Genomic DNA, 24551 nt, shown 5'->3' on the forward strand with positions numbered 1-24551 from the left:
GAGGCATCTCCTCTTGTGGGCTGCTCTGTACATGGCTCTTGAATCCTGACCTTTCCATGACCTCCCCCCCCAGATAAGTAAGATATCTCCCTATCTATCCCCCAAAGATATTTGTACATGTCTGTGGAGGGTTCTACACTGACCTTATAGTCACCTTTCTTGCCCTTCCTTAGGGCAGTGCAATAATTCTAGCCCTGAAAGTCCCACCTCTACCCTTGGCTAGCTTCTCTCCGATTGGTTTAAGTTACCAAAGTATGTTTACTACCCTTTAGTAAAATCCAGCTTCTTCACCTTTCATTTATTCATAATGCTTAGAAAAGGGCTAATACATGCCAGGCACTTGGCCAAGCATTGTACTAATGGGAGGCACAACGACATTGCTTCATTTTTCAGGGAGCTGGCAATCTACTAAAATAACCAAAGGATGCTACCATTTATTGGAGGTCCACGTGTGGCAGGCTCCCTACTAGGAGCCTATGTCCTTTATGTCATTTAGTCCTCCCAACATCTCATGAGGTTAAGGTTATTGCCCCCATTTTACAAATGAGAACGTTGTCTCACTGATGTTTAAGCAATTAGCCCAAAGTCACAGAGACTACTTTAATAAGTGGTAGAGCTGGAATGTGAACATATATCTGTGTTCCCTACCCATGCTTTTTCCTTTACTCTGGAGATTCTATATAGCATACTAGTTAGGAACTCAGACTCTAGAGGTGGACAGACTTAAGTTTAGAATCCAAGCCCTACTGCTTTTAATTGCTATACGACCTTGAACAAATGAATTAGCCTTTCTGAACTTCGGTTTCCTCATCTGTAAAAGTAAGATATGAAAATACCTATCTCATAGGGTTGTGGTGAGAATTCAGAAATGGTACGTGGTATTTTAGAGCTAATATCCAGACCTGGTCTCACCTACAGCCAGGTAACATCCGTGACAGGTACCAGCATCCGGGGAACTGGTCTATCCTACACCTGTTCTCTCCAACAGCCCCAAGCACAGTCTGAGGGGAACCATTACCTCATTTGCAGAACAAAGAGGGATGTCACATACTGAGTCACTGAATGACCAAACCCTCCAGGTTTCAAATTTCAGGTTGTCTCCTCTGCCTCCTTCCTCATTTAGGCATCGCTCCCTGAACCAACAATCTCCCTTTCCTGACTCAGATACACTCATATTTTCCAGAAGGTGATCTTCTGGAATCCATCATGTATTCATGTTAATAATAGCAAGCATGCAGTAAATATACAGTAAAAATAAGAGATGCTATCCATTAAATAAGAAAGGTTGTTCTCTGTCTTATTTTTAAAGAGCTTATTAGAAGGAAATTCTGAAGCCCTCAATGCATTTCCCAGAACTTGGAACTTGAGGTTCCAAGTTCCTATTCTCCTATTGCATTTGAAAGAAAACAAGCCTTCCCCCCAGCTCCAATATCTTTGTTTCATCCTCTGTAGAGAGGAGACTATCCATGGTGAGGACTTCTAATGACCACTCAGTGCCAAGGGAATAAGGGGAAACATCTCCCTTGGAAACTCTGAGACACCACTGTTGGGTGCAAGTATAGCCAGGACTTCCCATCAAAACCTCAGACTAGTAAACAGTCCCTCTCTGGCATCAAGAGATTTCAGGATGGGCAAGCAGCAGGGCCTGGATTGTATCACCATGATCATCTTTCTACTGACCTCTTTATATCCAACTCAATAATTCTGTTTGTGTGGATTTCAGGCTTACCCCTCATCCTTTGGTTGTTTGGGATCAGAGGCTGTTTTATAAAAACAGTGGCTTTTGGGTTCTGTGAAGGTTGAAGAGGAAGGGTTTGGCGGCCACAGGTGCATAACTCTCTTTGCTGGTAGGAATTTGAATCAGAAGGCACTTTGTCTCTTCCAGACAGGGTGGGTCCAAACATCAAAGGTAATCAGCTTTGCCTAGTGGTTGTGGCTTAACCTGTACTTTTCTGGGTGGGAAGGAAATAGCAATGACATGAACCCCTGGAAAGTCTAACTGGCCTGAAGGCCTAAGGGTTTTCCTGGCCTGGTTGGTGGTGGCTGTTCTACCAAACATTGGGTTCTGAAGACAGGCAGACTCTGTAGGGAGCCAAAAATACAGTTCACTTTATAATACTTTACCAATTACCTACTAAGCGCCAAGCACTATATGCCCAGCTGGGGATAGGGGCTACAGAAATGAATAACATAGCCTCTTTCTTTAGTTTGCTTGCAGTCTAGTAACTGGGTAGTGCTGGCTTGACACCTCCCAGAAAGCACCAGTGTCCCAAATGAACTTTCTTCACATGCGGATTCCTTTGGCAATCTGAGAAACATCAGGATCCCCTACTTGGTTTCCTATATTGAAATCAAGCTCTGAGGGCCTAGATCCAGGAACCAGGCAAACAGAGAGGCAGTAGTCAAAATGGAGGTTAGAATCCATTGACAAAGGAATTTTTGAACAGTGAATGATTCCCCGAAACTCTTCCTCCTGACCTGATCTCAATCATCCCCTCCCTCTTTTCTTCCTCCCAAGCCTACCTTGAAACAGAATAGATGACTAAAGACCTAGTGCAAATCCACATGGGGATACTGTGTTTTTTGGTAGATCTTAGTTGGAAAGAATCCCAGTCAATGTTTGGCCCCCAGACTCTACTGACTTTCATTGTTACTAAGTGAAGTATTATTCGGTATGCTGGAATTTTAAAAAATTAACATCTGTACCTAATGGGTGTATTTGTCCAGGCTATCTAGATCCAGCTAAGGAGTGTCTCTCAGGCCCAGTTGCTGGAACTAGTATTTTCCATTGAAAAGTGACTGCTTTCTAGACTCAAAAATGATGGGAAAGTTATCTGTGCATTCTTTATAACCATCTTCACATTAAGGCCACTCTGCCTCCCTCATGAGATCAGAGTTTGCTGCTTATACATCTGCTTTATTTTGAGCAGGTATTCTATCAAAACCTTCTTTGTGTCCCGAACACTTAAGAGCATGCCAGGCACAGAGTAAATGCTCATATGTATTAAATTGAAATGAAATATGTGTGGGGTCAGGAAGAGAAACCCGGTATCCCAGCCCCCTCTCATCTTTACAATCCCCTGTCCCCAAATTCAAGCAGATTGGGCCACTGTAATTAGCTGCACTCCATATTAATTGAGTTCAGCCCTGACAGCAGGGTGGTCATTACCCCCTACACTCCACCAGTCCTCTGGCCTTGTATTGTGAGAAAGGTCTTTGGAGTCATGCAGGTCAAGGTTCAGATCCTTGTTTTACCACTATCCAATCACTTTATATCTGTGATTCCCTATTTCCAACACAAAATATCTACTGTGATTATTAATGAGATAACATAAGTAAACCATCTAGTTTAAAGTAGGTAGTCAGCAAAGGCCCATTCATCACATTTAATCTTTTTAAAAACTCTTTGAAATTCCTGAGGAGACTGGGTCCCTAATAAGGACCTTTCATATTATGTCAACAGCTCAACCCTATTGGAGCAACCAAAAGTGCCATTCTTTAAAATTCAAATTCTAAATTCTTCAAATTCAAATCTGAGGCTTTCTCAATTGGTACTTTTAAAAAATAAGGAGCGATTCAAATTCACACTCTTGTGCATTGTTGGTGGAAATGTAAAATGGTGTATCCACTATGAAAAACAATATGGCAGTTCCTCAAAAAAGTTAAAAATAGATTACCATATGATCCCACAATTCCACTTCTGAACATATAACCAATATAATTAAAAGCAGGATCTCAAAGAGATATTTGTACACCCATGTTCATAGCGGCATTATTCACAATAGCTAAGAAGTGTAAGCAACTCAAATGTCCATTGACAGATAAATGGATAAACAAAATGTGGTATATGCATACAGTAATTACGCAGCCTTTAAAAGGAAGGAAATTCTGACACACACTACAACATGGATGAACCTTGAGAACATTATTCTAAGTGAAATAAGCCAGTCACAAAAAGACAAATACTGTATGATTCCATTTATATGAGTCATGCAGAGTAGTCAAATTCATAGAGGTGGAAAGTAGTTCTTTCTACTCTGGTGGTTGCCAGGGGCTGAGGGAGGGTGAAATGGGGCATTTTTGTTTAATGAATATAAAGTTTCAGTTTTGAAAGATGAAAAAGTTCTAGAGACTGGCTGTACAGCAATACTTAACACTTTTGAACTGTGCACTTAAAATTTGTTAAGATAGTAAATTTTATGTTATGAGTTAGTTACCACAATTTAAAAAAATTTAAAGGGGTGTTCCTTGGATGTTAGCATGAGGCAGTTAGTTGAGGAAAGAGCATTCAGGATGCATGGGTTCATCTAAGCTACTGAGATTCTAGGTAATCCAAATTCTTCTAGTCCCTGAACTTCCAGTTCAGACTCATATATCTAACTGCCTGCATGCATCTCCACTGGAATGCCTAACAGGCATCTCTAACTTAGACTCTGTCCCTCCCCATCTTTCTAATGTCAGGAAATGGTGCTACCACCCAACCAGTTGCTCAAACTCAAAATCAAGGACTCATCCTTGACTTCCCCTAACTCCCTATCTGGTCCATTTTCAAGACTCCTTGTCTAAAAATACATTGTTCCCTCTTCCATTGCACTAGCCCAACCTGCCATTATCTCTCAACAAAGGCGGGCTAGAGCTCCTGCTTCCACACTTTCCTGCTTTTTGCCACACAGCAGTCTCTCCCATGTGCTTTTAAAAAAGTAGGTCAGATCTTCTCACTTCCTCTGCTTAAAACAGGTTGCTTTTTAAACATTCAGAATAAAAGTTAAATCCATTCCATGGCCTAAAATTCCCTTCATGGTCTAGCTCCTGCCGGCTTCTCCGACCTCATCTTCCCCTTACTCAGGGTCTCTACATCTGTAAAATGGGCACAACAGCAATCATCTCTGGGCCAGGGGTCTCACACAAATTACCTCACAGAGTCCTTGCTACAACTCAGCAAGGTACTTGTTGCTAACCCTAAGATCATCATGAGACAGGCGAAAGTGCATGAGGCTAGTGAACAGTAAGTGATCAACAAATATGAGAGTCCCTTTCTTCCCTTTTATCCCAGTGGGGAGAGAGAAACCCTACAGCCCAGACAGGTCTACACTGGTCAGGGATGGAACTGGAGCCAGAGCCAGCTGTCCTGTGTCCTCTCCCTTGTCCATTAGCCTAACCACCTGCCCGTAGAGGGCGCCAGAGCCCAGAAGGGTGAGCACTAGCTCTCCGGTGGGACCCGTGGGTTGCTGAAAGAGTTAAGATGCCTCTTCCCAAATCCTGGCCCTCCCCATCCCTGCATCTGCCCTTGTGGGTTTAATGAGAAATCCAGGCGCTTCATAAGAGACTGTACAAATAACTTCTAAGGCGCCACTAACTCATTCAGCAGAAAGAGACCCTGAGCTGCCAATGCTTTAGGGAAGATGAGTGGAAAGAAGGTGGTTTTTATAGCGTCAGGCGGACAGCAGGATTTTGCGTGGTTGAGTGTGAGCTCCGCCCCTGCAGCAGAGCCGAAAAAGCCAGGATCCGGGCTCCTCAACCCCTCTCTTCACAATATTTGATTAGGAATTTGGGGGCGGGCCCTGGCCTGGCACAGACACACACACTCTCAGTAGACACCCTCACTCCTCTCCCTCTCACACGCTCTCCAACCAAGGAGGCCAGACAGAGAGACGTGGTCATTCTCTGAAAGGTTCAACTCGAGGTAAGTCAGTCATTTTACTTCAGGTTTTGTCCCTGGTAGTTCCATAAAGGAACAAGAGCAAAGAGGCTGGGGAGCAGGGAAAGGGCCGGGCGGAAGGAGTCATTCGTCCTTCTCCCATCTGGGCTGTGTCCCAGGATGCTGGAGCGGGGAAAGGGGAGTAGAAGGACGGGTTTCCAACATGCTACCTTTGTCCTACAGTTTCTTTCTGTTGTTGGGGGACATCCAGTTCTCAGGCATGAAAAAGTGAAGGGCCAGGTATCTAGGGTAGCCAGCTCTGCCCTACTACTACTCAGAAAGCCCACCATCCTAGCCCTGTGTCCCTGCAGTCTCTCTTCAGAAGGGTTGTGGTAACTAAATTCTGTTATGAGAGCGGAGAGGGAGTTTTGTGTAGTGTGTGTGTGTGTGTGCGCGTGCACACGCACGCTTGTGTGTTGCTGGGGTGAAAGGGAAAGAATACACAGAAATGTTGAGACTTGACCAGGTCCAAGGAGCTGTGAAATGGGGATCCAATTCAGGTTAGGGAATAGCTCTGGTTTGACCTCCTGGACTCTGACAGAAGGGAGAAATGGTTCTCTAGAATGGAGAAATGAAAGAACAGCAGTAACTCCTGAGTAAGCTCCCCCCAACTCAGAGAGTGCCAGTCCTAGAAACTCTCCACCTCACAAAACTCTGAGCACAGGAGGGTCTCTATCATTGGGGGTGGGGGGGTGAGGATTTAAGAGTATAAACCCTGGATCAACATTGCTAAGAGATGGGGGTAGGGTAAAGAGAGGAATAAGGTGCCACCAAACCCTTTTAGCAGTCATGACTCCAAAGGAGAGTCAAGTGGGCAGGAAGCACAGCCCTGGAAGGCTGGGTCTTGAAGAGGAAGATGGCTCTTGTCTGCCACGGTGCCTAGTCTGGAAGGAGAAATGGAGACAGAGGCTCACTGTGCCAGCCTCCAGACAGCCACCGTGATCCTGCAGCAGCCCAGAGCTGAGCATGGAAAAATGTGCTGCTGGCAATGGGCCATTCCGTCCGTCTTCCCCTGGCCAGTGCCAAGGCCCAGCCAGCATGCCCAGGCAGTGGGTGGCTGGGTTGGCTCCTCAGAAACACTGTGGGCTCTTTGTCTGAGGCTGCCTGAGGATGAGCCAGGTGCCTCACCTCTGCAACCCAGAGGCTAATGGAATAAAGTGGGCCTAAGGGAATTGTTTTCAGGGGACAGAGAGGTCTGACAGAGACGGTGGCCAGAAGGTGACTAGATTGTCACCATTAGGGTCCTTCTCATCGGTTCATTGGATTTGATGTTGGCTTTTAGACTCCTTTCTTTCTCCTGTCCACAGTTGCCAACCCCAGCAAGGGCCAATAGCAACGTGAATGGCATACGTGACTATTCCCAGACCAAGAAAGGTTCTAAGGTTTTCTGCCCAAGGGTGACAATCACCCCTCTGGAATGTACCCATTGCTCACAGGGGTTATGCAGTGCTTTGGCTATAGGTATTCAGAGTAAGACATCCAGCCTGATATGCCACCCCATGACCCCTCATCTTCCACTCCTTCAGCTTCCCTCTCAGGTGACACCAAACCCACACTTCTCTCTAAGCCTACCCTGCTCTCATCTCGCTAGCATAACAAGCTCGAAGGCAATGGGCTGCCAGGAAATGTGGGGGCCTAGATATGGAGCCTGGTAATCCGGAGGTAGCTTGGGATGGGGGAGAAGGATGCCAGAATCCCATTCTAAAGCCATGTTCCCTTGGGCATACTCAAGAGTCTTCAATTCCTATTCCATTGTTTGATGTTCCTCATTCAGTCTCTTGGCCCCATTTGGCTCTTGCATAATGTCCATGGTGGAGTGCGAGAAGTAGTAACACTTTACTGGACGAGTGCACTAAGACTTGCATGCACTCAGTACCCACTCTAGAAGACAAGTGCCATACCTGGGTGGCAGTGGCCCCAGTCTGGAGGGAATCTATAACTGTTACATGAAGACCCTGTGCCAGCCAAGTTGCATGTGTAGCCACAAACTGCCAACCAGAGAGTTTCCTCACCAGCAGACTGTTATAGGTGCTGGCACTGTTACAGATGCTGGCACCACAAGCCCAAGCCTTGTGGTGGCTGCAGGGGGACCACAACCTTCCCCACAGACTCAAAACAGAAACCCTCTGCCTTCCCAAGTAGTTCAGATCTTCCCCTTTGAGGTCTCAAGCCACTTCTGGATGTTTCCCAGAGATATGGAAAGAGCCAGAGGGCTTTTTCCTTGGACTCTTAGGAAACATTATGTCCTGGGGAGTCCAAACTGGATGTGAATTCAGGCCTAAAGAGTACCCACCACCACTACCACTCCCATGGGAATTGCTGTGGCCTTTCTAGCTCCCCCAACAGTACCTTCAGGTTGCTAGAGGTTCCTATGGACCTGCCCTCCAAAAAAAATGCAGCACCTCCATTCAAGCTCCTTCTAATCTCAAAGGCTATGTTTCTGTGACTCTATGACCAGAGGAAAATGCACCTAGCTCCCCCCAGACAGCCAAGTTTCCGCTGGACCAAGTGTGTAGAGGCGGCACTGGGAGGAGGCCCAGAGGAAGTGAGAGCAAGGCTCCTGCTCACAGCTGTTTGCTGCTGAAGTCAGGTCTGCAGAGCTCAAAGACTAAGGCTCACCTGCTCTGCCTCCCTGCCCCCCTAGAGTCTCACTCACGCCTGCTTACTCTGTTCTCTCTCCCTTCTTGCAGAGAGACAACATGCAGTGGGCTTCCCTCCTGCTGCTGGCAGGGCTCTGCTCCCTTTCCCGGGCCCAATATGAGGAAGACACCCACTGGTGGTTCCACTACCTCCGCAACCAGCAGTCCACCTACTACGATCCCTATGACCCTTACCCTTATGAGCCCTATGAGCCTTACCCCTACGGGGGAGAGGAAGGTCCAGCCTATGCCTATGGCTCTCCACCCCCACCAGAGCCCCGCGACTGCCCCCAAGAGTGCGACTGCCCCCCCAACTTCCCCACAGCCATGTACTGTGACAACCGCAACCTCAAGTACCTACCCTTCGTCCCCTCCCGCATGAAGTACGTCTACTTCCAGAACAATCAGATCTCTTCCATCCAGGAGGGCGTTTTTGACAACGCCACTGGGCTGCTCTGGATTGCTCTCCATGGCAACCAGATCATCAGTGATAAGGTGGGCAAGAAGGTCTTCTCCAAGCTGAGGCACCTGGAGAGGCTGTACCTGGACCACAACAACCTGACCCGGATGCCTGGCCCACTGCCTCGATCCCTGAGGGAGCTTCATCTCGACCACAACCGGATCTCGAGGGTCCCCAACAACGCGCTGGAGGGGCTGGAGAACCTCACGGCCTTGTACCTCCAACACAACGAGATCCAGGAAGTGGGCAGTTCGATGAGAGGCCTCCGGTCACTGATCTTGCTGGACCTGAGTTACAACCACCTTCGGAAGGTGCCTGATGGACTGCCCTCAGCCCTTGAGCAGCTGTACCTAGAGCACAACAATGTCTACTCGGTCCCCGACAGCTACTTCCGGGGGTCGCCCAAGCTGCTGTATGTGCGGCTGTCCCACAACAGTCTCACCAACAATGGCCTGGCCTCTAACACCTTCAATTCCAGCAGCCTCCTTGAGCTCGACCTCTCCTACAACCAGCTGCAGAAGATCCCCCCAGTGAACACCAACCTGGAGAACCTTTACCTCCAAGGCAATAGGATCAATGGTGAGACTTTGGCAAAGGGGAGTGGGGAGGGCTGTCTGCTGCATTGGAAAGACCCAATTCTGAGTGCTGGGGGCAATACAGAAGAAATAGAAGTAGGGGAACCAAAAAGTACCAATGAAGTAAGCTGAAAACCCTGCCATACCCCTGTACAAAATGGTACATAGTGGCATACTCTTATACTACACAGCAGTGCTAGGAAAAGTCAGTGGGGGAGTGGGTTGGTATGGAAGAAGACTTCCCAGAAGAGGTAAGTCTCAATCTAGGTCTTGAGAGATAAGCGGGCATGGGCTGGAGGAACACAGGACTGAGCCATTCTGAGAAACGCAATTGCCACAAACAAAGGGCCCAGTCATTTAACAGGCCACCTGGAGGGGGCAACCAGGAAATTCCTGTGTCTAAGAGGAAGGGGTCATGTGTTAAGCAGTGAGAGAGGAGTTTGGAGAGGTTTGGGAGGGGGCAGGTCATAGACAGGGGGATTTAAGTTGAACTTCTATGGTCCATCTCAGGAGGAAAGTGTGCTGTTAAGAAACCATGGTATCTGTACTTTCTCACTGACCCAGAAGAGGATGAGCTCTCTGTTTCCACCTGATCTACTCATGCCTCGACAGCCTGGTCTTGTGTTTGGATGTTTATTTGCTTTTTAAACATAACAACTGGTGGACAAGAATTTGTAGCCTCTCAGAGCTGAATGCGGCACTTGCTCTGGTTGGTTCTGCCTGGAGCACAAGGAGCCCCTGGTGGCAGGGCAGAGGCCCCCTAGGGTAACGTGAGCCTGACCACCGCAAAACCCTGGGGTGGTGGACAAGGACAAGGGCTTCTTGTTTTCCAAGCTCTTCCCAGAAAAGGCCTAAAGTGCTGCCTCTCTGTCTCCAAGAACTAAAATCTTCATTTCAGATTGGATTATCTAGTTGATTTTCAGCTCCCTCTCGGGATCTTGTGTTCACAACGTGCTTACATTACCCCAGGGCCTCTGATATCTTAATCCAGCTGGAAGGTACAGAGCCAGATTTTAACCTCTCTTCCTCTGCAGCAAAGTACCCCTCTCCCTGGGGAATGAAGGACTCATTAATGACCATTGGCAAAGGGCTTTGAAGTAGAGCCTGCTGAGAGCAAACAGCACCATCAAAGCATGGATAGGGACTGAGTCCACAACCTCTCCCATCAATACTTTCTCTCCCTGTGCTCAGGGAACAGATCAGTCGTTTGGCAAGATGTGAACGAGCTAGACAGCCCTCTGAGTGAGAGAGGCAGTCCCAGAGGTTGACTGTGAGGCGGGCAAGGTGAAGAGGTGCCTGGCTCTCTAGTTGGAAGTGCAAGACACCATCATGTATAGGGCAAACTGTTTTGTATTTAAAGTCTCTCTTTCTTTGGGGGGTGGGGGTGTGGGGGTGCGGGTCTTCCTATTCCCAAGGCAGGGTTCTCTGGTCTCTAAGATGTTGCATGCTGCAAAGGGTTTGACATTTGCTTGTAGCTGTCCATCATCCCACCCAGAAGTCACCACTACTTATCTGTCACTCATTCTAAATACAGGAGGATTGTCACAACAGAAATGTCATATTGTATACTGTGCTTTATCAGAGTTTGACCTTGAAAATGTGACAACAAAGAGCGGCTGTCAGGGGAGAGAAGCCATTAGCTATTGCCTAACTGTACAATCAGTGAAACTTGGGGTGGGAAAGTCTCCACTGCAGCATCTTGTCATCCTGCCTTCTTGCAGAACCACATCTGCCGCTCAAATACAAGGCGGTTCACCCCTTCCAAAAGCTCTGCCAAAGATAAAATCACTTTAGTCGAGTGTCTCAAGGTCTTGCAAGAAAGTGCTCCCTTAAGTCAAACCTAAAAATGTCCAGTGTCTACCCCAAATCCCTTCTTGTGCAATTTAAGCCAAAGCCCCTTTGTCTGGTTATCTCCCTCTTAGTCTTCTTTTGGCAAAATAACACCAACTCCTTATTTTTCTTAATTAGTGGATTAATACATGTAGAGTGCTTGGTTCGCCTGGCACATACTTGAAAAAGCGATACACAGTAACTATATTATAAGCTTTTCTTCTCATTGCCACTTTGAAATTGCCAGGTACAGTTTTGTTCTGTTTTATTTTTTTCATCGCAAAGATGGGGAAACTGACACACAGAGAAGGAAAGGCAATCTCTTTAGGTCACCCAGATCTTGTAGCATAGCCTCTACCATCAACATCAAAGGACTGAAAGCCAGGCTTCTCTAGCTGAGAATGGAAGGAGTATCTCTCCGATTCAGACCACCAGCAGGAAAGACAGTTCTCCAAGCTCAGCCCCTCACCTGGGCAAATGTGAAGGAGGTCTCCCTGCACAGCTGGTCAGGGACCCAGAGCAGGGGTGGGTGGTGAAGGTGGGATATTGAAGCAACCCTCTGAGAGGCGAGCTAAAAGGACAGGAGCTGAAGGGTGTGCAGGGGAATTAGGCCCGGCCCTCTCCCTCCCCCTTCCTTCTTCCATTAGCATCTCCCTCAGTTTTTCCAGCCTGGCAATAGCAGGAAACACAGCTCAGAATGTTAATCAGTAGCTCTGAGATCCAGAGAGCAGGGCGGGTATACCAGGAGGAATTTGGAAAGACTTTTGTCAGAATTTAATCTGGGATGGAAAGTGTCCTCCAGAGTCTCCAAGCAGAAGCCCCTGTCCTATTCATGAGCTTAGGGAAGATAAACAGGGGGGCTCATGGCGCTCAGCCTGTGGATAGAATCTATACATGCTGTGTGCTGAGCAGCCCCTAAGTGCTCAACAGTTGGGATCCAGGACTTTAGCAGGCAGTCTGAAGGCCCCAGGATGGTGTAGAGAATCTATGGTGGAACCTCTAAGTGCAGTCCCCCGACAGGGTTGGAGGTGATATTTAAGCTGGGCCACTTTACTTCTCCCCAGCCCAACCCACTCCACCTGTTCCATCCAGACACCATAGGCCTGGCCCCTGGCCTTGGCTCTGCCCCCAACCTGTCCACCTGGAGGCCACTTGATCTATTCCCTGGGACCAGAAAGGAAACATCCAAAAGCATTCCAGGTCTCCACCCCCCTCCTCTGAGTGCTCTCCAAAGAAGGGTATTTCCTGTTCTTCTCATTATTCTTTGGGGCTGGGTTTTCTATCTTACATTTGCAGTACAAGTTAACTGGCTGCAGCCTCACCCCACCTCCTCTCCGTCAGTCTTGACAGAGACTGAAAACAATTGCTAGTGCTAAGTTAAAAAACAATTTCTTCATCTATCTAAGCTCTCCATACTGTCTTCCTTGCAACCTTCATGTTCATACCCATAATCTCTCCATCCACAATGCCCTCGAAGGTCACCTCTAGGAAGAGAGTCAGGAAAGCCTTCCTCCCATTCCTCCTGCCCAGCTCCAGGCTGACACACAGCTCCTGACCACTGTGGCAAGCAGAGGAATGCCTCTGGTTGAAGCAAAAGCAAGCCCAGCTCTGGGTCTGCCTAAGTGTTACAGCCTACAGAGACCCTACAGGTAACCTCACCCAAAGCCCCTTTGACATGAGCCACCTTCCTGACGCTCTCACACACCATGTTGAAGGCAGCCTCTAGGGGCTTCAGCAGCTTCTCAGTGGTGACTCTGGCTGTCCTTGCTGGAGTTTTAGCTGAGTTCTTGGTTTTTATCCTTCAAGTTCCTGACCCAGTAGGCTAGAGACAGAGGTGGTTGATTTGTCCAAGAGGACAACCAGAGGGAGAACAAGGTGAATGGTAGCAGAAGGATTTGTATTTAAATCAAACAGAACTACTGTATCAATTAGGATTGCATGGTTTGGAGGGAAAATCTTCATAAAAGGGTACTTCTTTTGAGATTACAAAAAAGGAGGGTAAACCATATCATATTAAATGCGGGATGCAAGGGATTATTTATTTGACTTTTGAGCTCCATAGCAGCCCTGTTCATCTATCAGTTTCCATCTCCTTAAACCTCAGGGCCTTGCTCACTCCTTTGGCTTTACTCAGAATGTACACGGACAACGCCCTCAAAGCTCTGAACTCAGAGACACTTGTCTCTCAGTCTAGATTTTCTCTCTTTAATTTCCTGCCACTTTCTCTACCTGCAAAGTGTTAGGAAATATTCCAGATTTAAGTCCCTGCATTTCCCCAGTCTTCCTTCTCAAAGCAATTCGGAAACACCCTCCTCTCCAAAAGCAATCAAAGCTGCTAGGGTTCGTCTTTGACTGCCTTCTGCTGCCACCTGCTGCCCATAGATGGGAAAAGATCAAGGCCTGGCTGGAAGGACATTCCAGGACATTCCAGGGTCTACAGAGAGGGATGGGTATGAGGTGGAGCTACGCAGGCAGAGACCCCACTCTGTCTCCTGTTCTGCCCACTAATTGGTGTAAGTATGACTCTGATCCTGGAAAGTGCCTGCTCCACCCAGCCGAGTTCCACCTCTCACATTAGAAGCTTCACAGAGGCTGTCTGGCCTCACTGCGGACCCAGGTCCCTGATCTGGGCTTCTCCGACCCACCCCCGCCCCTCTTGTTCCCACAGAGTTCTCCATCAGCAGCTTCTGCACCGTGGTGGACGTCATGAACTTCTCCAAGCTGCAGGTGCTGCGCCTGGACGGGAACGAGATCAAGCGCAGTGCCATGCCGCCCGACGCGCCCCTCTGCCTGCGCCTCGCCAGCCTCATCGAGATCTGAGCAGCCCACGCACTGGGCGCAGGGCCAGAGCCCCCATGCCCCTCTGCATTTGGCTTGATGGTTTGGTTTGGCTTTTGCTGGAAGGTCTGGGACAGACCATGTGACAGAAGTCCATGGGCTCCCTCTACAGTCTTCTTCCCTGTAGGCAAGTTTAGGTGGAATCAGGGGACAGGCAGCCTTCTTCTGAGGGACATGAAACTCTCCTTTCCAGGACAGAAGTGGTGGCAGCGGGAGTAATCCCTGAAGTCCCAACCCCAGAAATCTCATTACCCATTCTTCACAATGATCTGGCGCCGTGAACCTTAAAATTTGCTTGAGCAATAGTACATAACCTTACTTTTTAAACAATCACTGACTCTGTCTGTGAGCAGCACTTGACAGCTCTCCCATGTGCTGGGCTAGTTGTGCAATTACTCTGGGCTCCCACTCGCTGCTTCTCAGTATATACCTCTTGGCCAACTGCCTCCTCCTAAGTCCGCCTCATCCACTCAACATTGCCCCACAGACACCTCTTCTCTCCTTGGGCAGAGGCAGGAGACCCCAAGGCATATGCTCATCTGCCCAGTGCCTGTGCAGAGAACTCACACTCGTGTCTGAGGTTGGAAGGACACCAAGAGTCACCTCTACACCAGAGGTCACCAGTATGATGACCATGTTCTTGGCTTGATGTGGGAGGAGAAAACCAACCTCAGGCTTAGCTAAATGTATGGGGCTATATTTTAGCAGCTAAGCAATTCTTTGAAGGTGGATCAGACTTCAAAAGAGGAAAGGCTGTGGACTCAGCTGGAGACTAGTTTGGGCTTGACCAAAAAAAAAAGAGGAAAGGCCAGATTCTGCTTATCATCAGCATCCATAATGGAGGGAAACACACCTCGAATTGGCTGAATTGAGGAAGCAGCTGCAGTAGTTTCATTCTTAGCCAGCACTCTCTACATTCCCAGCAGCTCCCTACTTGGGTCTTTATCTTCAAAGGCAGAGTCCATGCGGTTCTCAAAGCATGAGAGAGGTAATTTGTCCTCTCCTCTTATGCAAGCAGAAAGGTCTATATCCTGATGGGAGAGACAGACTCCAACCAGCCCTGGACTTGCCAAAGGAGGAGGCTGTGGTATTAATTGTTTTGGTATCTGTACTAATTGTTTTGTCCTAAGGCCACAGTTAATAGTACCAGCTCTGGCTGGAGATGCTCATTGGGTCAGTGAAGCCCAGGCCAGGCAGCCAAATCTTGCCTGTACTGAGCACAAAACCCTCTGCTTCCACATCTCTGAGCTACACTCTCATTACTGAAGATGGCTGTTGCTTTATAGCTTGGGTGGAGAGCAATTAAGTCTTCCCATTTCTGAAAGTAGTGTTGTCTGGGGACCTAACCCTCCTGCTCTTTGGGGTACCATTGGGAGGGAGCCATCCAGGCAGCCATGGCCAGGGACTGCTTGAGGACAGCTAGCCCTAATCTGCTCCTTGCCCAGATGCCATTGTGTCCCTGATACAGTGTATGCTTTGAAGCAGTTTCCCTGAAAAGGGAAGGGGGGGATACTTGGACTGCTTCTTGGCTCCAGACCCTGAAATCCACAAAAGCCAAACCAGCTCATTTCAACAAAGGAGCTCTGAGGTGAGGGGCAAGGCTGCCCCTTGCCCCAGGGCTCTTCAGAAAGTATCTGCATGTGAACACCATCATGCCTCTATAAAGGATCCTTATCACAGGAAAAGCATGAGTGGTGGCTAACCCAACCAATAAAGTTATTTTACAATTGCATCTGCAATAATGGAGTCAATTGAGGCAGACACAGAAGGGTTACTTTAAGGGGGGGGTCACATAAGCCTCAGACTGGAGGAGCCCACTTTCTCATCGATTCTGCTTGGGTAGATATAGCTAAGAGGTTTTTAAAAAGTCACCTGTATAAAATCTCTAGTTAGCAAACTCTGTGCTCTGGAAGTGCTTCTTTAAGTCTAACTTCAATCTCACTAGCTCCATATTTCCTTCCATTTGGTCCCCAAGAGATAAAGAAAAAAAAAATTTTTTTTCAACCATTCTATCATTTTTCTCCTTCAACCATCCTCCTTTGTTTACCCAGTAATTATGGCGCTGGTGGGTCCAGAGTATTGTTGTCTTAACTGCGCCTGCCCTCTAGTGGCAACTATGTAGAACTGAGGGCACTCAAGTACTGCAAAGCCAAGTTGGGCCTGGAAAAGGAAAATAAGCATTCAGTGGCCCATCTGCTCTTTCATTCAACTTCTCAATGCACATTTCTTGAAAGCCTTTAAGAGCTAGGCTTGTGCTTTTAGGACAATTCACTATTTTCTAATAGAGAAATAACCACAACTGATATTTACTGAGCTGAATATATTATTTATTGAAGATATTCACTAATATAGTCTGTGAAATTCTGTTTCTAAATCCAGTGTTTCTCAAGAGGGCAGCAGGAGTGGATTATCCATCAGGCTCTGATGGATAAAAGTTGTCTCTTTTCCTTTAAGCTACCATTTGATCAGTACTTATGTGTTAGGTGTTTTATTTATGTGGCTTCATTAGCATTCCTAAACATTCTATGCCAGAGGTACTATTATTTTCACTATTTTATATAGATGGAGAGACTGAGGCACAAAGAGGCTGAGATCACCCAGGAAGAAAGCATCAAGGCCAGGATCTGACCCCAGGCCATCTCTCTCCCCAGCCTGTCAGTTTTGCTATACTGTTTCTACTGTGCTAGCCTGAAGATCTCTGTGTTACTGGTGTATGCAGAACTACTAGGAGTGTGGAGGATGCTTGGTGGTAGATGGGGTGTCACCAGTGGGGGGAAGCCATCCGACTTTATTTTTTGTGGACCTAAATCCATTCTGCTAGCATTCACAGTCCCATTATGAATTTTCCAATTAAAATTCACTCTTTATCAATAAATATTTACCACAAGCCCTTGGTCAGGCACTGGGGATACTGCAGACAATAAAAGCAAGCCTTCCTTGACATTGGGGGATTTATAATCTGGTGCAGTGACAAGCAGTGAACTAAAGAGTCACCCCAAGGACCACATAGTTACAAACTGAGAAAGGGCTGTGAAGGAGATGAGGATGGGTCTACATGAGGATTATCAAGGAGCCTGACCTAGTCTGGAGGATCAGGGGCAGATAATCAGATATGGAGGGAGAGTGTACTTACCTAGATGAAGAGATGGGAGGAAAGTCCAGCAAAGATAACAGCATGTATAGACCTCCTAATGCAGGAGGAAGCTTCCTGGACACTGAAAGACAGCAAAAATGGCTGGGGGCACAGTGGCAAGGAGCAACGAGGCTGGAGCTGTAGGCAGGGGTAAAACCATCTACTGCCTTTATTCTCTTATTTCAGACACAAGTACCAAAAAAACTTTACCAACATTCCAAAGCCCCGGCTCAATCTCACAGTTCTGTCTTCCAGCAACTAGTGGGCAGATCTAGCTAAGTGAGCTTCGCACCATCAGAGCCTTTTCTGAAACTTTTAAAGGTGTCAATCCATGCCCACTTTCTCCCATTCGGCTCTGATCAGTACCGAGCCCCAATGGAATCGTAACCAATAATCAAAGCATCAGAAGGTATGGTGTAACCAGGGAGTCTTGACATTTGTGGACCCCTTTGGCAGCCTGCCAAAGCCTATGGACCTCTTCTCAAAATGTTTTTAAAGGTATAAAATAAAATCCATTGGATTCCAAAGGAAACCAATTACAATGAAGTACAGTTATCAAAATGTATAAATATTTTAGATCATATATATATAAATGTTTGTTTATTAATGTCATAAATAACGAGATCCAGCAACAAGTCTAAATAACTACAGTCATTTCGAAGTGCTAATGAGCATGAATGTATGTATTTTCAATAACTGTAATGTGATATGAAAATATCTGTAATTTCAGTTGGTGACAAAGCTTCAGGTTGCTAATACTGCAGTGACTTGTTACCTTCATAATTGAAGGGAATGCTAAATTTCAGTTAGCAGTGTGAAAAAGGAAGATTCAGCATTTTCTCATCCAAGTTCTGGGACCCTCTCTAAATTAAGCCATGAAAAGACAGGCAGAAAGGCAGATCATAGGGGAAAGGCAAGAAGAGAAAGTAAATCATGGTCTTGTCTCTCTATGAGCACAGCTCAATCATTCAACAAATTTTTTCTGTATGCAAAACCCTGAGCCAGATAATGTCAATAGTTGGTGCATTTAGTGTATGAAAGAATGAATGTAAAGGTCTCCAGGTACTTGCTGTGGAATTTGGTGGAGACAAAAATAACTAACTTGCATTACATCCACAGGGGAAGTAGAGAGTTGTTTGTGTCTTTAAACTTTACAGAGTAGCACTTTCTGTATTACTCTCCTTCTTTCAGTGAACATTGTGTGTTCAAGATTTATCCATATTGATTCTTGTAGTTCCAGTTCATTCATTCTAACCATCGTATGAAAACACCTAAATTTATTTCTCTATTCTCCTTTTGAGGGACATTTAGATTATTTTCAATACTGTAATGTTAGAAACAAATAATGCAGTGAACATCCTTTTATCTGTCTCTTTGAGATTGCATTTGAGAGTCTCTCTAGAGTTTACATCAGGATTTCTTAACAGTGCGCTACTGGCATTTGGCTCTGGATAATTCTTTGTTGGGCAAGGGGTGGGGGGACAGAGTGGACTGCCTGTAGGATGTTTAGCAGCATCCCTGGCCTCTATCCACTAGATGCCATTAGCATCTGTCCCCTCCCCAGTCCAAATCAAAAATATCTCCAAAGTTGCCAAATGTTCCCTTGGGGGTCAAAACCACCACCAGTTAAAAACTACTGGTATATATGCCCGGGAGGGAACTGCTAAGTCGTGAAATATGAACGATTTACCTCTACTAGATTCTGTCAAACTGCTCTCCAAAGGGGTTGTACGAATGTGCACTCACACCAGTTGTACATGAGCCTCCATTTCCCCACATCCCCATGATGCCAAATACTGCTTCAGACTTCAGTAATTTGGACAGTCTGATGGATGAGACTTGGTATTGATATTTATTTTAATTTGCATGCCCATCTTTTTTTTCAAAGATGATAGCAATTACACTGATCTATTCCTTCTTAGAAGCTATACTGAGCCTTTGTTGACAGTCTCCAAAAAGGAAAGGAGCTAAATCTGCTGGCCCAGCACAGAGAATCTGGAGCTGGAATCTGCCTGCTGAGCATGCAGCAACAGAACTGGTCCTCCACCCCATCCCAGACTAGCTCCCTCCACCAAGAAGGCTGGGGGGAGCCCCAAACGGGACACAGCCCTCTGTGCTGTGGGGAAATGTGAGCAACTTGCATCTTTTCTAGTCTACCTGGCCGTGGGAGCAAATACAGAGATTAGAAGGGGTAGGGAGGTGGTCTCTCTTGCTGGGGACAGGGGGCTGGGAATAATAGTACCCTCAGTGTCCCACCCAAAGCCCACCCCAGAGGAGCTGCTGTAGCTACAATGGCTGTGATGGCATTTGTAAGCAGTGGCAGTGGGCAGGTGCAGATGAGAAAGCATCAGGAACAGGTTAAGTACATGAACAGTAAGTTAAGGGCAGCATCAAAGGCGAGCATCTCCCCAAGCTCAGGTCACAAGGCATCAGGCCATGACTCATGAGCATTGGCGAAGGCAGCAGTGAGGATGGTTTGTAAGACCCCACACCCCACCAAGGATAGAAAGAGAGAGGTAAGAGGTAAGCAGTTGTGCTAGCTGCAGTAAGGCACGTCCACCTATTGGCTCCATTGTCACACCACCAGATCATCCTTTACTTGTAAGATAGAAGAGGATATGTGGGGGACCCACAGTCAATACGACACATCATTTCATGTGTTAGTTGAGCAACCTGGTTAGACTGTAAATTCTTTAAAGGTAGAGATCGTGTCATATGATCCCTCCATATACCTCACAACAGTTAGCACAAAGCTGGGTTCATAAGTTTTTAATAACAACTGTTGGATCATATTTCTGGGAGCAAAATGGAAATAGTAGCATAAAATGGATTTAATAGCCTGTTGCACACACCCACACCCACACAAACACACCCCTTTTAATTTCCAAAAAATATGAAGTGCTTTCAACAGTATGACCCCCATTTATTCTCCCAAAATATCTATAAAGTAAGGAGACAGGTCTGATACACCCACTTTACAGATAGGGTAATTGAGACCTAACACTTTTTATTGACTTGCCCCTAATGGCATATACTCAACACTGAAACCCAGGTCTACTGGCTTCCCATTGAACTACACCCCAGTGCTGTGTGCCCCTTGCATCCTTCCTGTCCCCGGCATCTGGCACCACTGAGGTGCCCCAGACACATCATTGCTTTTGTTCTTAATAATGCAAAACATCAACAAAGGCCACTTCTGACATCAACAGGGTATGGCAGGTGATAGAACATGGCAGGATGACCACTAGGGGTCTGTGAGCACTGAATTGCCAGCCTCCGTGTTCACTGAAGAAAATCTATGGACCAGTGTGTAGCATGTGGGGGAGAGGCAAAGACTGCAGAAAAGATGAGTCTCTGAGCAACAAGAAAGGACTTCAGTGGAGAGTTTTGGGAAAAACTTAACAATCACACCTTGGTGTTAATGTAAGTATATGGAGAGGTCAGGTAGGGCACTCCATGAGTCCGTGAAAAAAAAGGAGAATGTTAAATCCTATTAAAATGGGATTATTGTAAATCCTCAGATGCTGCTGTTCTAAAATTTTTGAGAGGGAGGAATTTGAAGAAAAGTCCTTGACTCTGAGCTTCCACTGCAGGGGCACAGGTTCGATTCCTGGTTGGGGAATCCCGCATACTGAATGCGGCCAAAAAAAAAAAATCTTGTTAAGAAAAGTCCTTGAGGAAAGAAGAATCCTATCTTGCCAACAGATCTCTCCCTTCATAAAATCTATGAGCTAAAACAGGACCCATGTGAAGGCTGGGGGCTGTGAGACTGTGCTAAGCTTTATTCTGAGTCCTAAATTGCTTTACTGATAGTAATTTTAAATGTCCCTAGAATCTAGTTGTTATCCCTAGCACCTAAACCAAGAATGGGGGGCTGAGATTAACTGTGGGGAAGTAATACTCATTCCTTCTTTATTAATATCTAAAATAATATCATTTATTAGGCATTATGTGTCAGGCATTTTGTCATAATAATGCTAGGAGGTAGGTGCTATTATCATTAGCATTTTTCATTGGTAAAAACTGAGGTTTAGAGAGGTGAAGTATCTGCTCAAGGTCACACAGCCAGTAGCAGTGCCAGAGCTGGAATTGTACCCTGTCACCGTCTCTAGAGTCTTAATCTTGATGCTACTGTGCTAGGTTCTTTGACTATGTATGTGTGTATGTTTGTGTGCATTGAGGTGGGGGAACAAAGTTATTCAAAATGCTTTCTCTTACAAAGCTTACAATGTATGTCCTCAGAAATGTATACTCAACTAAGTCTAGGAGGTTGTTGCCAATAGGTACAGTGTAATAAAGCGGATGGTTAATTTGGTTTTAGAGGATGGGTGACTGGTAACACGGCCCTAGGAGGGCGTGAGCACACACAGATATACAAGAAGAAAACGAAGAGGGCCCGAGTAACAAACTTGGGAAAATAAACGCCCAAATACAGAGGGACTTTGGAGAGAGAACCGAGGAGGTTTCAGAAACCCGGAACCTCCAAAATTGCTCAAGAAAGGCTGCACCAGCCCTGCAGTCGGTCAGGCTGTGAGGAAGGCCTGAGAAATGGGGGAAAGACCTAAGCTTTAGGGACCCGAGACGCTCTAGCAGCAGGTGGCGGGAGGGAGGGGGTCCCGGCACAGAGGCCGCCACTCCTCGGCCCCTCCCCCGCCTGCCCTTTCCTGGTGAAAGGCCCGATTCTCCGCTACCTACCCGCGTAGCACCTCCACTCCGAAAACGCGTAGTGTCCCCCCTCCCCTCCCCCCGCCCCCGCCCCCGCCCCCGCCCCCGCCCCCGCCCCCGCCCTTTTTAACTCCTCTCTGCCAAACCTCGACATCAGGGAGGGCTTTGACTGGTCCGCTGTGCCCCATGGCCAGCCAATCAGCAGCTTGTTACCAAGGTGGGGGCTTCCCAGAGGGGGCGGAGGCTGCGGCACCACCCAGTTGCCAAACTAGGAAAACCAAGTAGCTAGCGCGTTTGGCCGCGTTTCAAGGTCCCAGCCAGCTTCTCCGTAGGGACTGAGGGACGTGGATGATTGGCCGGGGGCTCCTCCCTCTGCCCACATCCGGGAGGGAGGGAGCCAAACACCTGCCTGCCCTCACGCCCCCAGCCTCCCCACAGCACCACCCTTGCTGTGCACGTCTGAGTCCGGGCGGCCCGCGCGGGATCATCCTTGGCTGTCCCCGACCGAAAGCCGTCGCCGTTGCCCCCAAGGCGTGTTGAGGACGGGAGAACTGCCTCGCTGGAAGGTGCAGAAAACAAGCCCACCTCACACGTTTGAGGCCGACCAGACTGAGAAGTGAAGACAGGCTGAGATGCTGTATTGCACTGTGTGCCCCACAGTGAGCAAGTGACCAATTCATTCCACATGACCTTGTGGCCTGGGCGGGGCTACAGTGGGGAAAGCCCCAAGAAGCAGAAGAATCAAATCTCAAGTCCCCTAAGCCCTTTGAATTGGTCATCCCATCAGTAAAATAGGGCTAACAATAATGCCTAAACTGCCACAAAGCAAGGGTCTGGACCAGAGGGTTTCAGAGCCCCAGGTCCTGGAACTGTTTGCTCGCCCTGGTGAAGGTGGAAGAGGGATGCAGGTGGGAAAGGGGGGCTACCCGAACAGGACTACTATTTTTGGAACCGCAAAGACCACATTTCCAACCGTAGCTCATTACAAATGGGAGAAAGGATGGAGGCAAATCTACACCCTTACCAAATTCCCCTTTGGCCTTGTACCCAATTCCCAAATTCCCTGTTTCTCTCAGTTTCCATTGTGTAGCCTATATAAATGCCTCCTGATCTGGTAATGGTAATGATGATAATATTTAATAACATTTATTGTGTCCTTACAAAGAGCCAAACACTCTTCTAAGTGCTTCACCTATATTAATCCCCTCAAGAACACTGAGTGGGAGCAATTTTTTATCCTCATTTTAAAGATGAGAAAATTGAGGCATTGAACAATTAAATAACTTACCTGTGGTCGCAGAGCTAGTACATGGCAGAGCTGAATTCAAATTGAATCTGACTAGTATGTTTCTACCTAGGGACCTAGGGCCCCTGTGCTCTTGGGGGCACAGACTGCCTTTTGAAGCATCCTGTGCCCCCAAGAGCAGGACCTCCAATTATTTGCTTTCTCAGTATTTCCACAGACTCAGTGTATGGTCTCACCTTATAAAATGAAACTAGATAAAATGGTGAATTTTATGTTGCAGAAGTTTTACCACAAGTAAGAAAGAAAGAGAGAGAGAAAGAAAGAAAGAAAGAACAGGAAGGAAGGAAGAAAGAAGGAAAGAAAGAGGAAGGGAGGGAGGGAGAGAGAAAGAGAAAATCCTCCTATCCATCTGCCCAGTTCCGGTCACCATTGAACCAATCTGGAGCATCCCTAAGTGCCAGAAGAGAAGGGGTAATCCCCTAAACTTCACAGTTTTGTTGTGTGTTTCCAAAATGGTTCCCTCTTAGGGCAGATACGAATTTCGAAGTTGGGGAGTGGTGGGCTGGAGTACAGAAAGGAGAGGCTGAGAGCCTGCCCCCAGCTGGTGTAGGCAAAGACTATCCACAGGGCCTGCTTAGGTCTAGAGGGTAATCTCTGTTTCACTTCCCCTCCTCCATTCTCTTACTCCCTGAACCCTGACCTCTAGCTCAGTCCTCCCTACCTCCCCCACCCCCACCCTCACCCATCCTGCACCCAGTTTCCAGGTTCCCAGCAACTTGGGCACACCATCTGCATCTCCTCCCCCTTCCCCAGGGTCTTAGCTCCTTTTAGTGAGCCCTTTAAATAATTAAATGCCCCAAAGCCTCCCACACACTGATCCCAGCCCCTGGCCTGGGGTGTTATTCAAAGACCAGGAGCTGGGCTGGAGGGCTGCCAACCCCGTCGTCTCTATTCAGCTCCTTTTTTTTTTCCTGCTCAGCTGCTGGGTGGTTAATGGGCCTTTCCTCCTGCTTTGGCCCCTCTGCCTGCCAGCCTAGTACGCAGAAACCAAACAAAGAGAAAAGAGCTGTAAGGGACTGATGGGGGTGGGGAGGGAGGAAGACACCAGACCCACCTCCAACTGCGAAAGGGATGGGGACAGAGGGTGGACAGAGAGGGCCAGAGCAGCTTTTCCTGCTCCTCATCCCTGCAGAGGAGCTGAGGCTGCTCCCTCTAACCCTGGGGAGCTGTTTGGCCGAAGGGGGAGGGGGAGGGGGATGTGACCAGGGGAGAGGGCTGCAGGTTGTCAATCACTTGGGTGTTTTGGGGCTTAGGCAGCTTCCTCATGCAAATCACCCTAGTGAATCACTGAAAGTTTGGTCCAGGCACAAAGAAGCTGCTTCTCTCACCCACCACCTCTCTCCACTGCACTACAGCAACCCTACCCCTAGCCAACCAAACAAAAGGCCCGAGCCCAGCGTTGCGTGA

General features: G+C 47.4%; 1 protein-coding gene and 1 long non-coding RNA gene across 2 annotated transcripts in view; one reads left to right on the forward strand and one right to left on the reverse strand.

The window, feature by feature from the left end:
- Positions 1-21903, reverse strand: part of LOC133087846 (uncharacterized) — a 40630-nt gene extending 18727 nt beyond the window's left edge. The window contains exons 1-2 of the long non-coding RNA XR_009700453.1: positions 21869-21903; positions 17174-17255 (exon numbers count right to left, since the gene is read on the reverse strand). This is a non-coding gene — a long non-coding RNA (uncharacterized LOC133087846). The remainder of the gene's footprint in view (positions 1-17173; positions 17256-21868) is intronic.
- On the forward strand, positions 5552-15743 carry FMOD (fibromodulin). The gene is made up of 3 exons (XM_061185514.1): positions 5552-5683; positions 8389-9376; positions 13871-15743. Exons 2-3 carry the CDS (start codon positions 8398-8400, stop codon positions 14020-14022), a joined length of 1131 nt encoding a protein of 376 aa, XP_061041497.1. The 5' UTR covers positions 5552-5683; positions 8389-8397; the 3' UTR covers positions 14023-15743.
- Positions 21904-24551: the final 2648 nt, after the last annotated feature.

Source organism: Eubalaena glacialis, chromosome 3 (assembly GCF_028564815.1).
Source record: "Eubalaena glacialis isolate mEubGla1 chromosome 3, mEubGla1.1.hap2.+ XY, whole genome shotgun sequence".
Classification (NCBI taxonomy): domain Eukaryota; kingdom Metazoa; phylum Chordata; class Mammalia; order Artiodactyla; family Balaenidae; genus Eubalaena; species Eubalaena glacialis.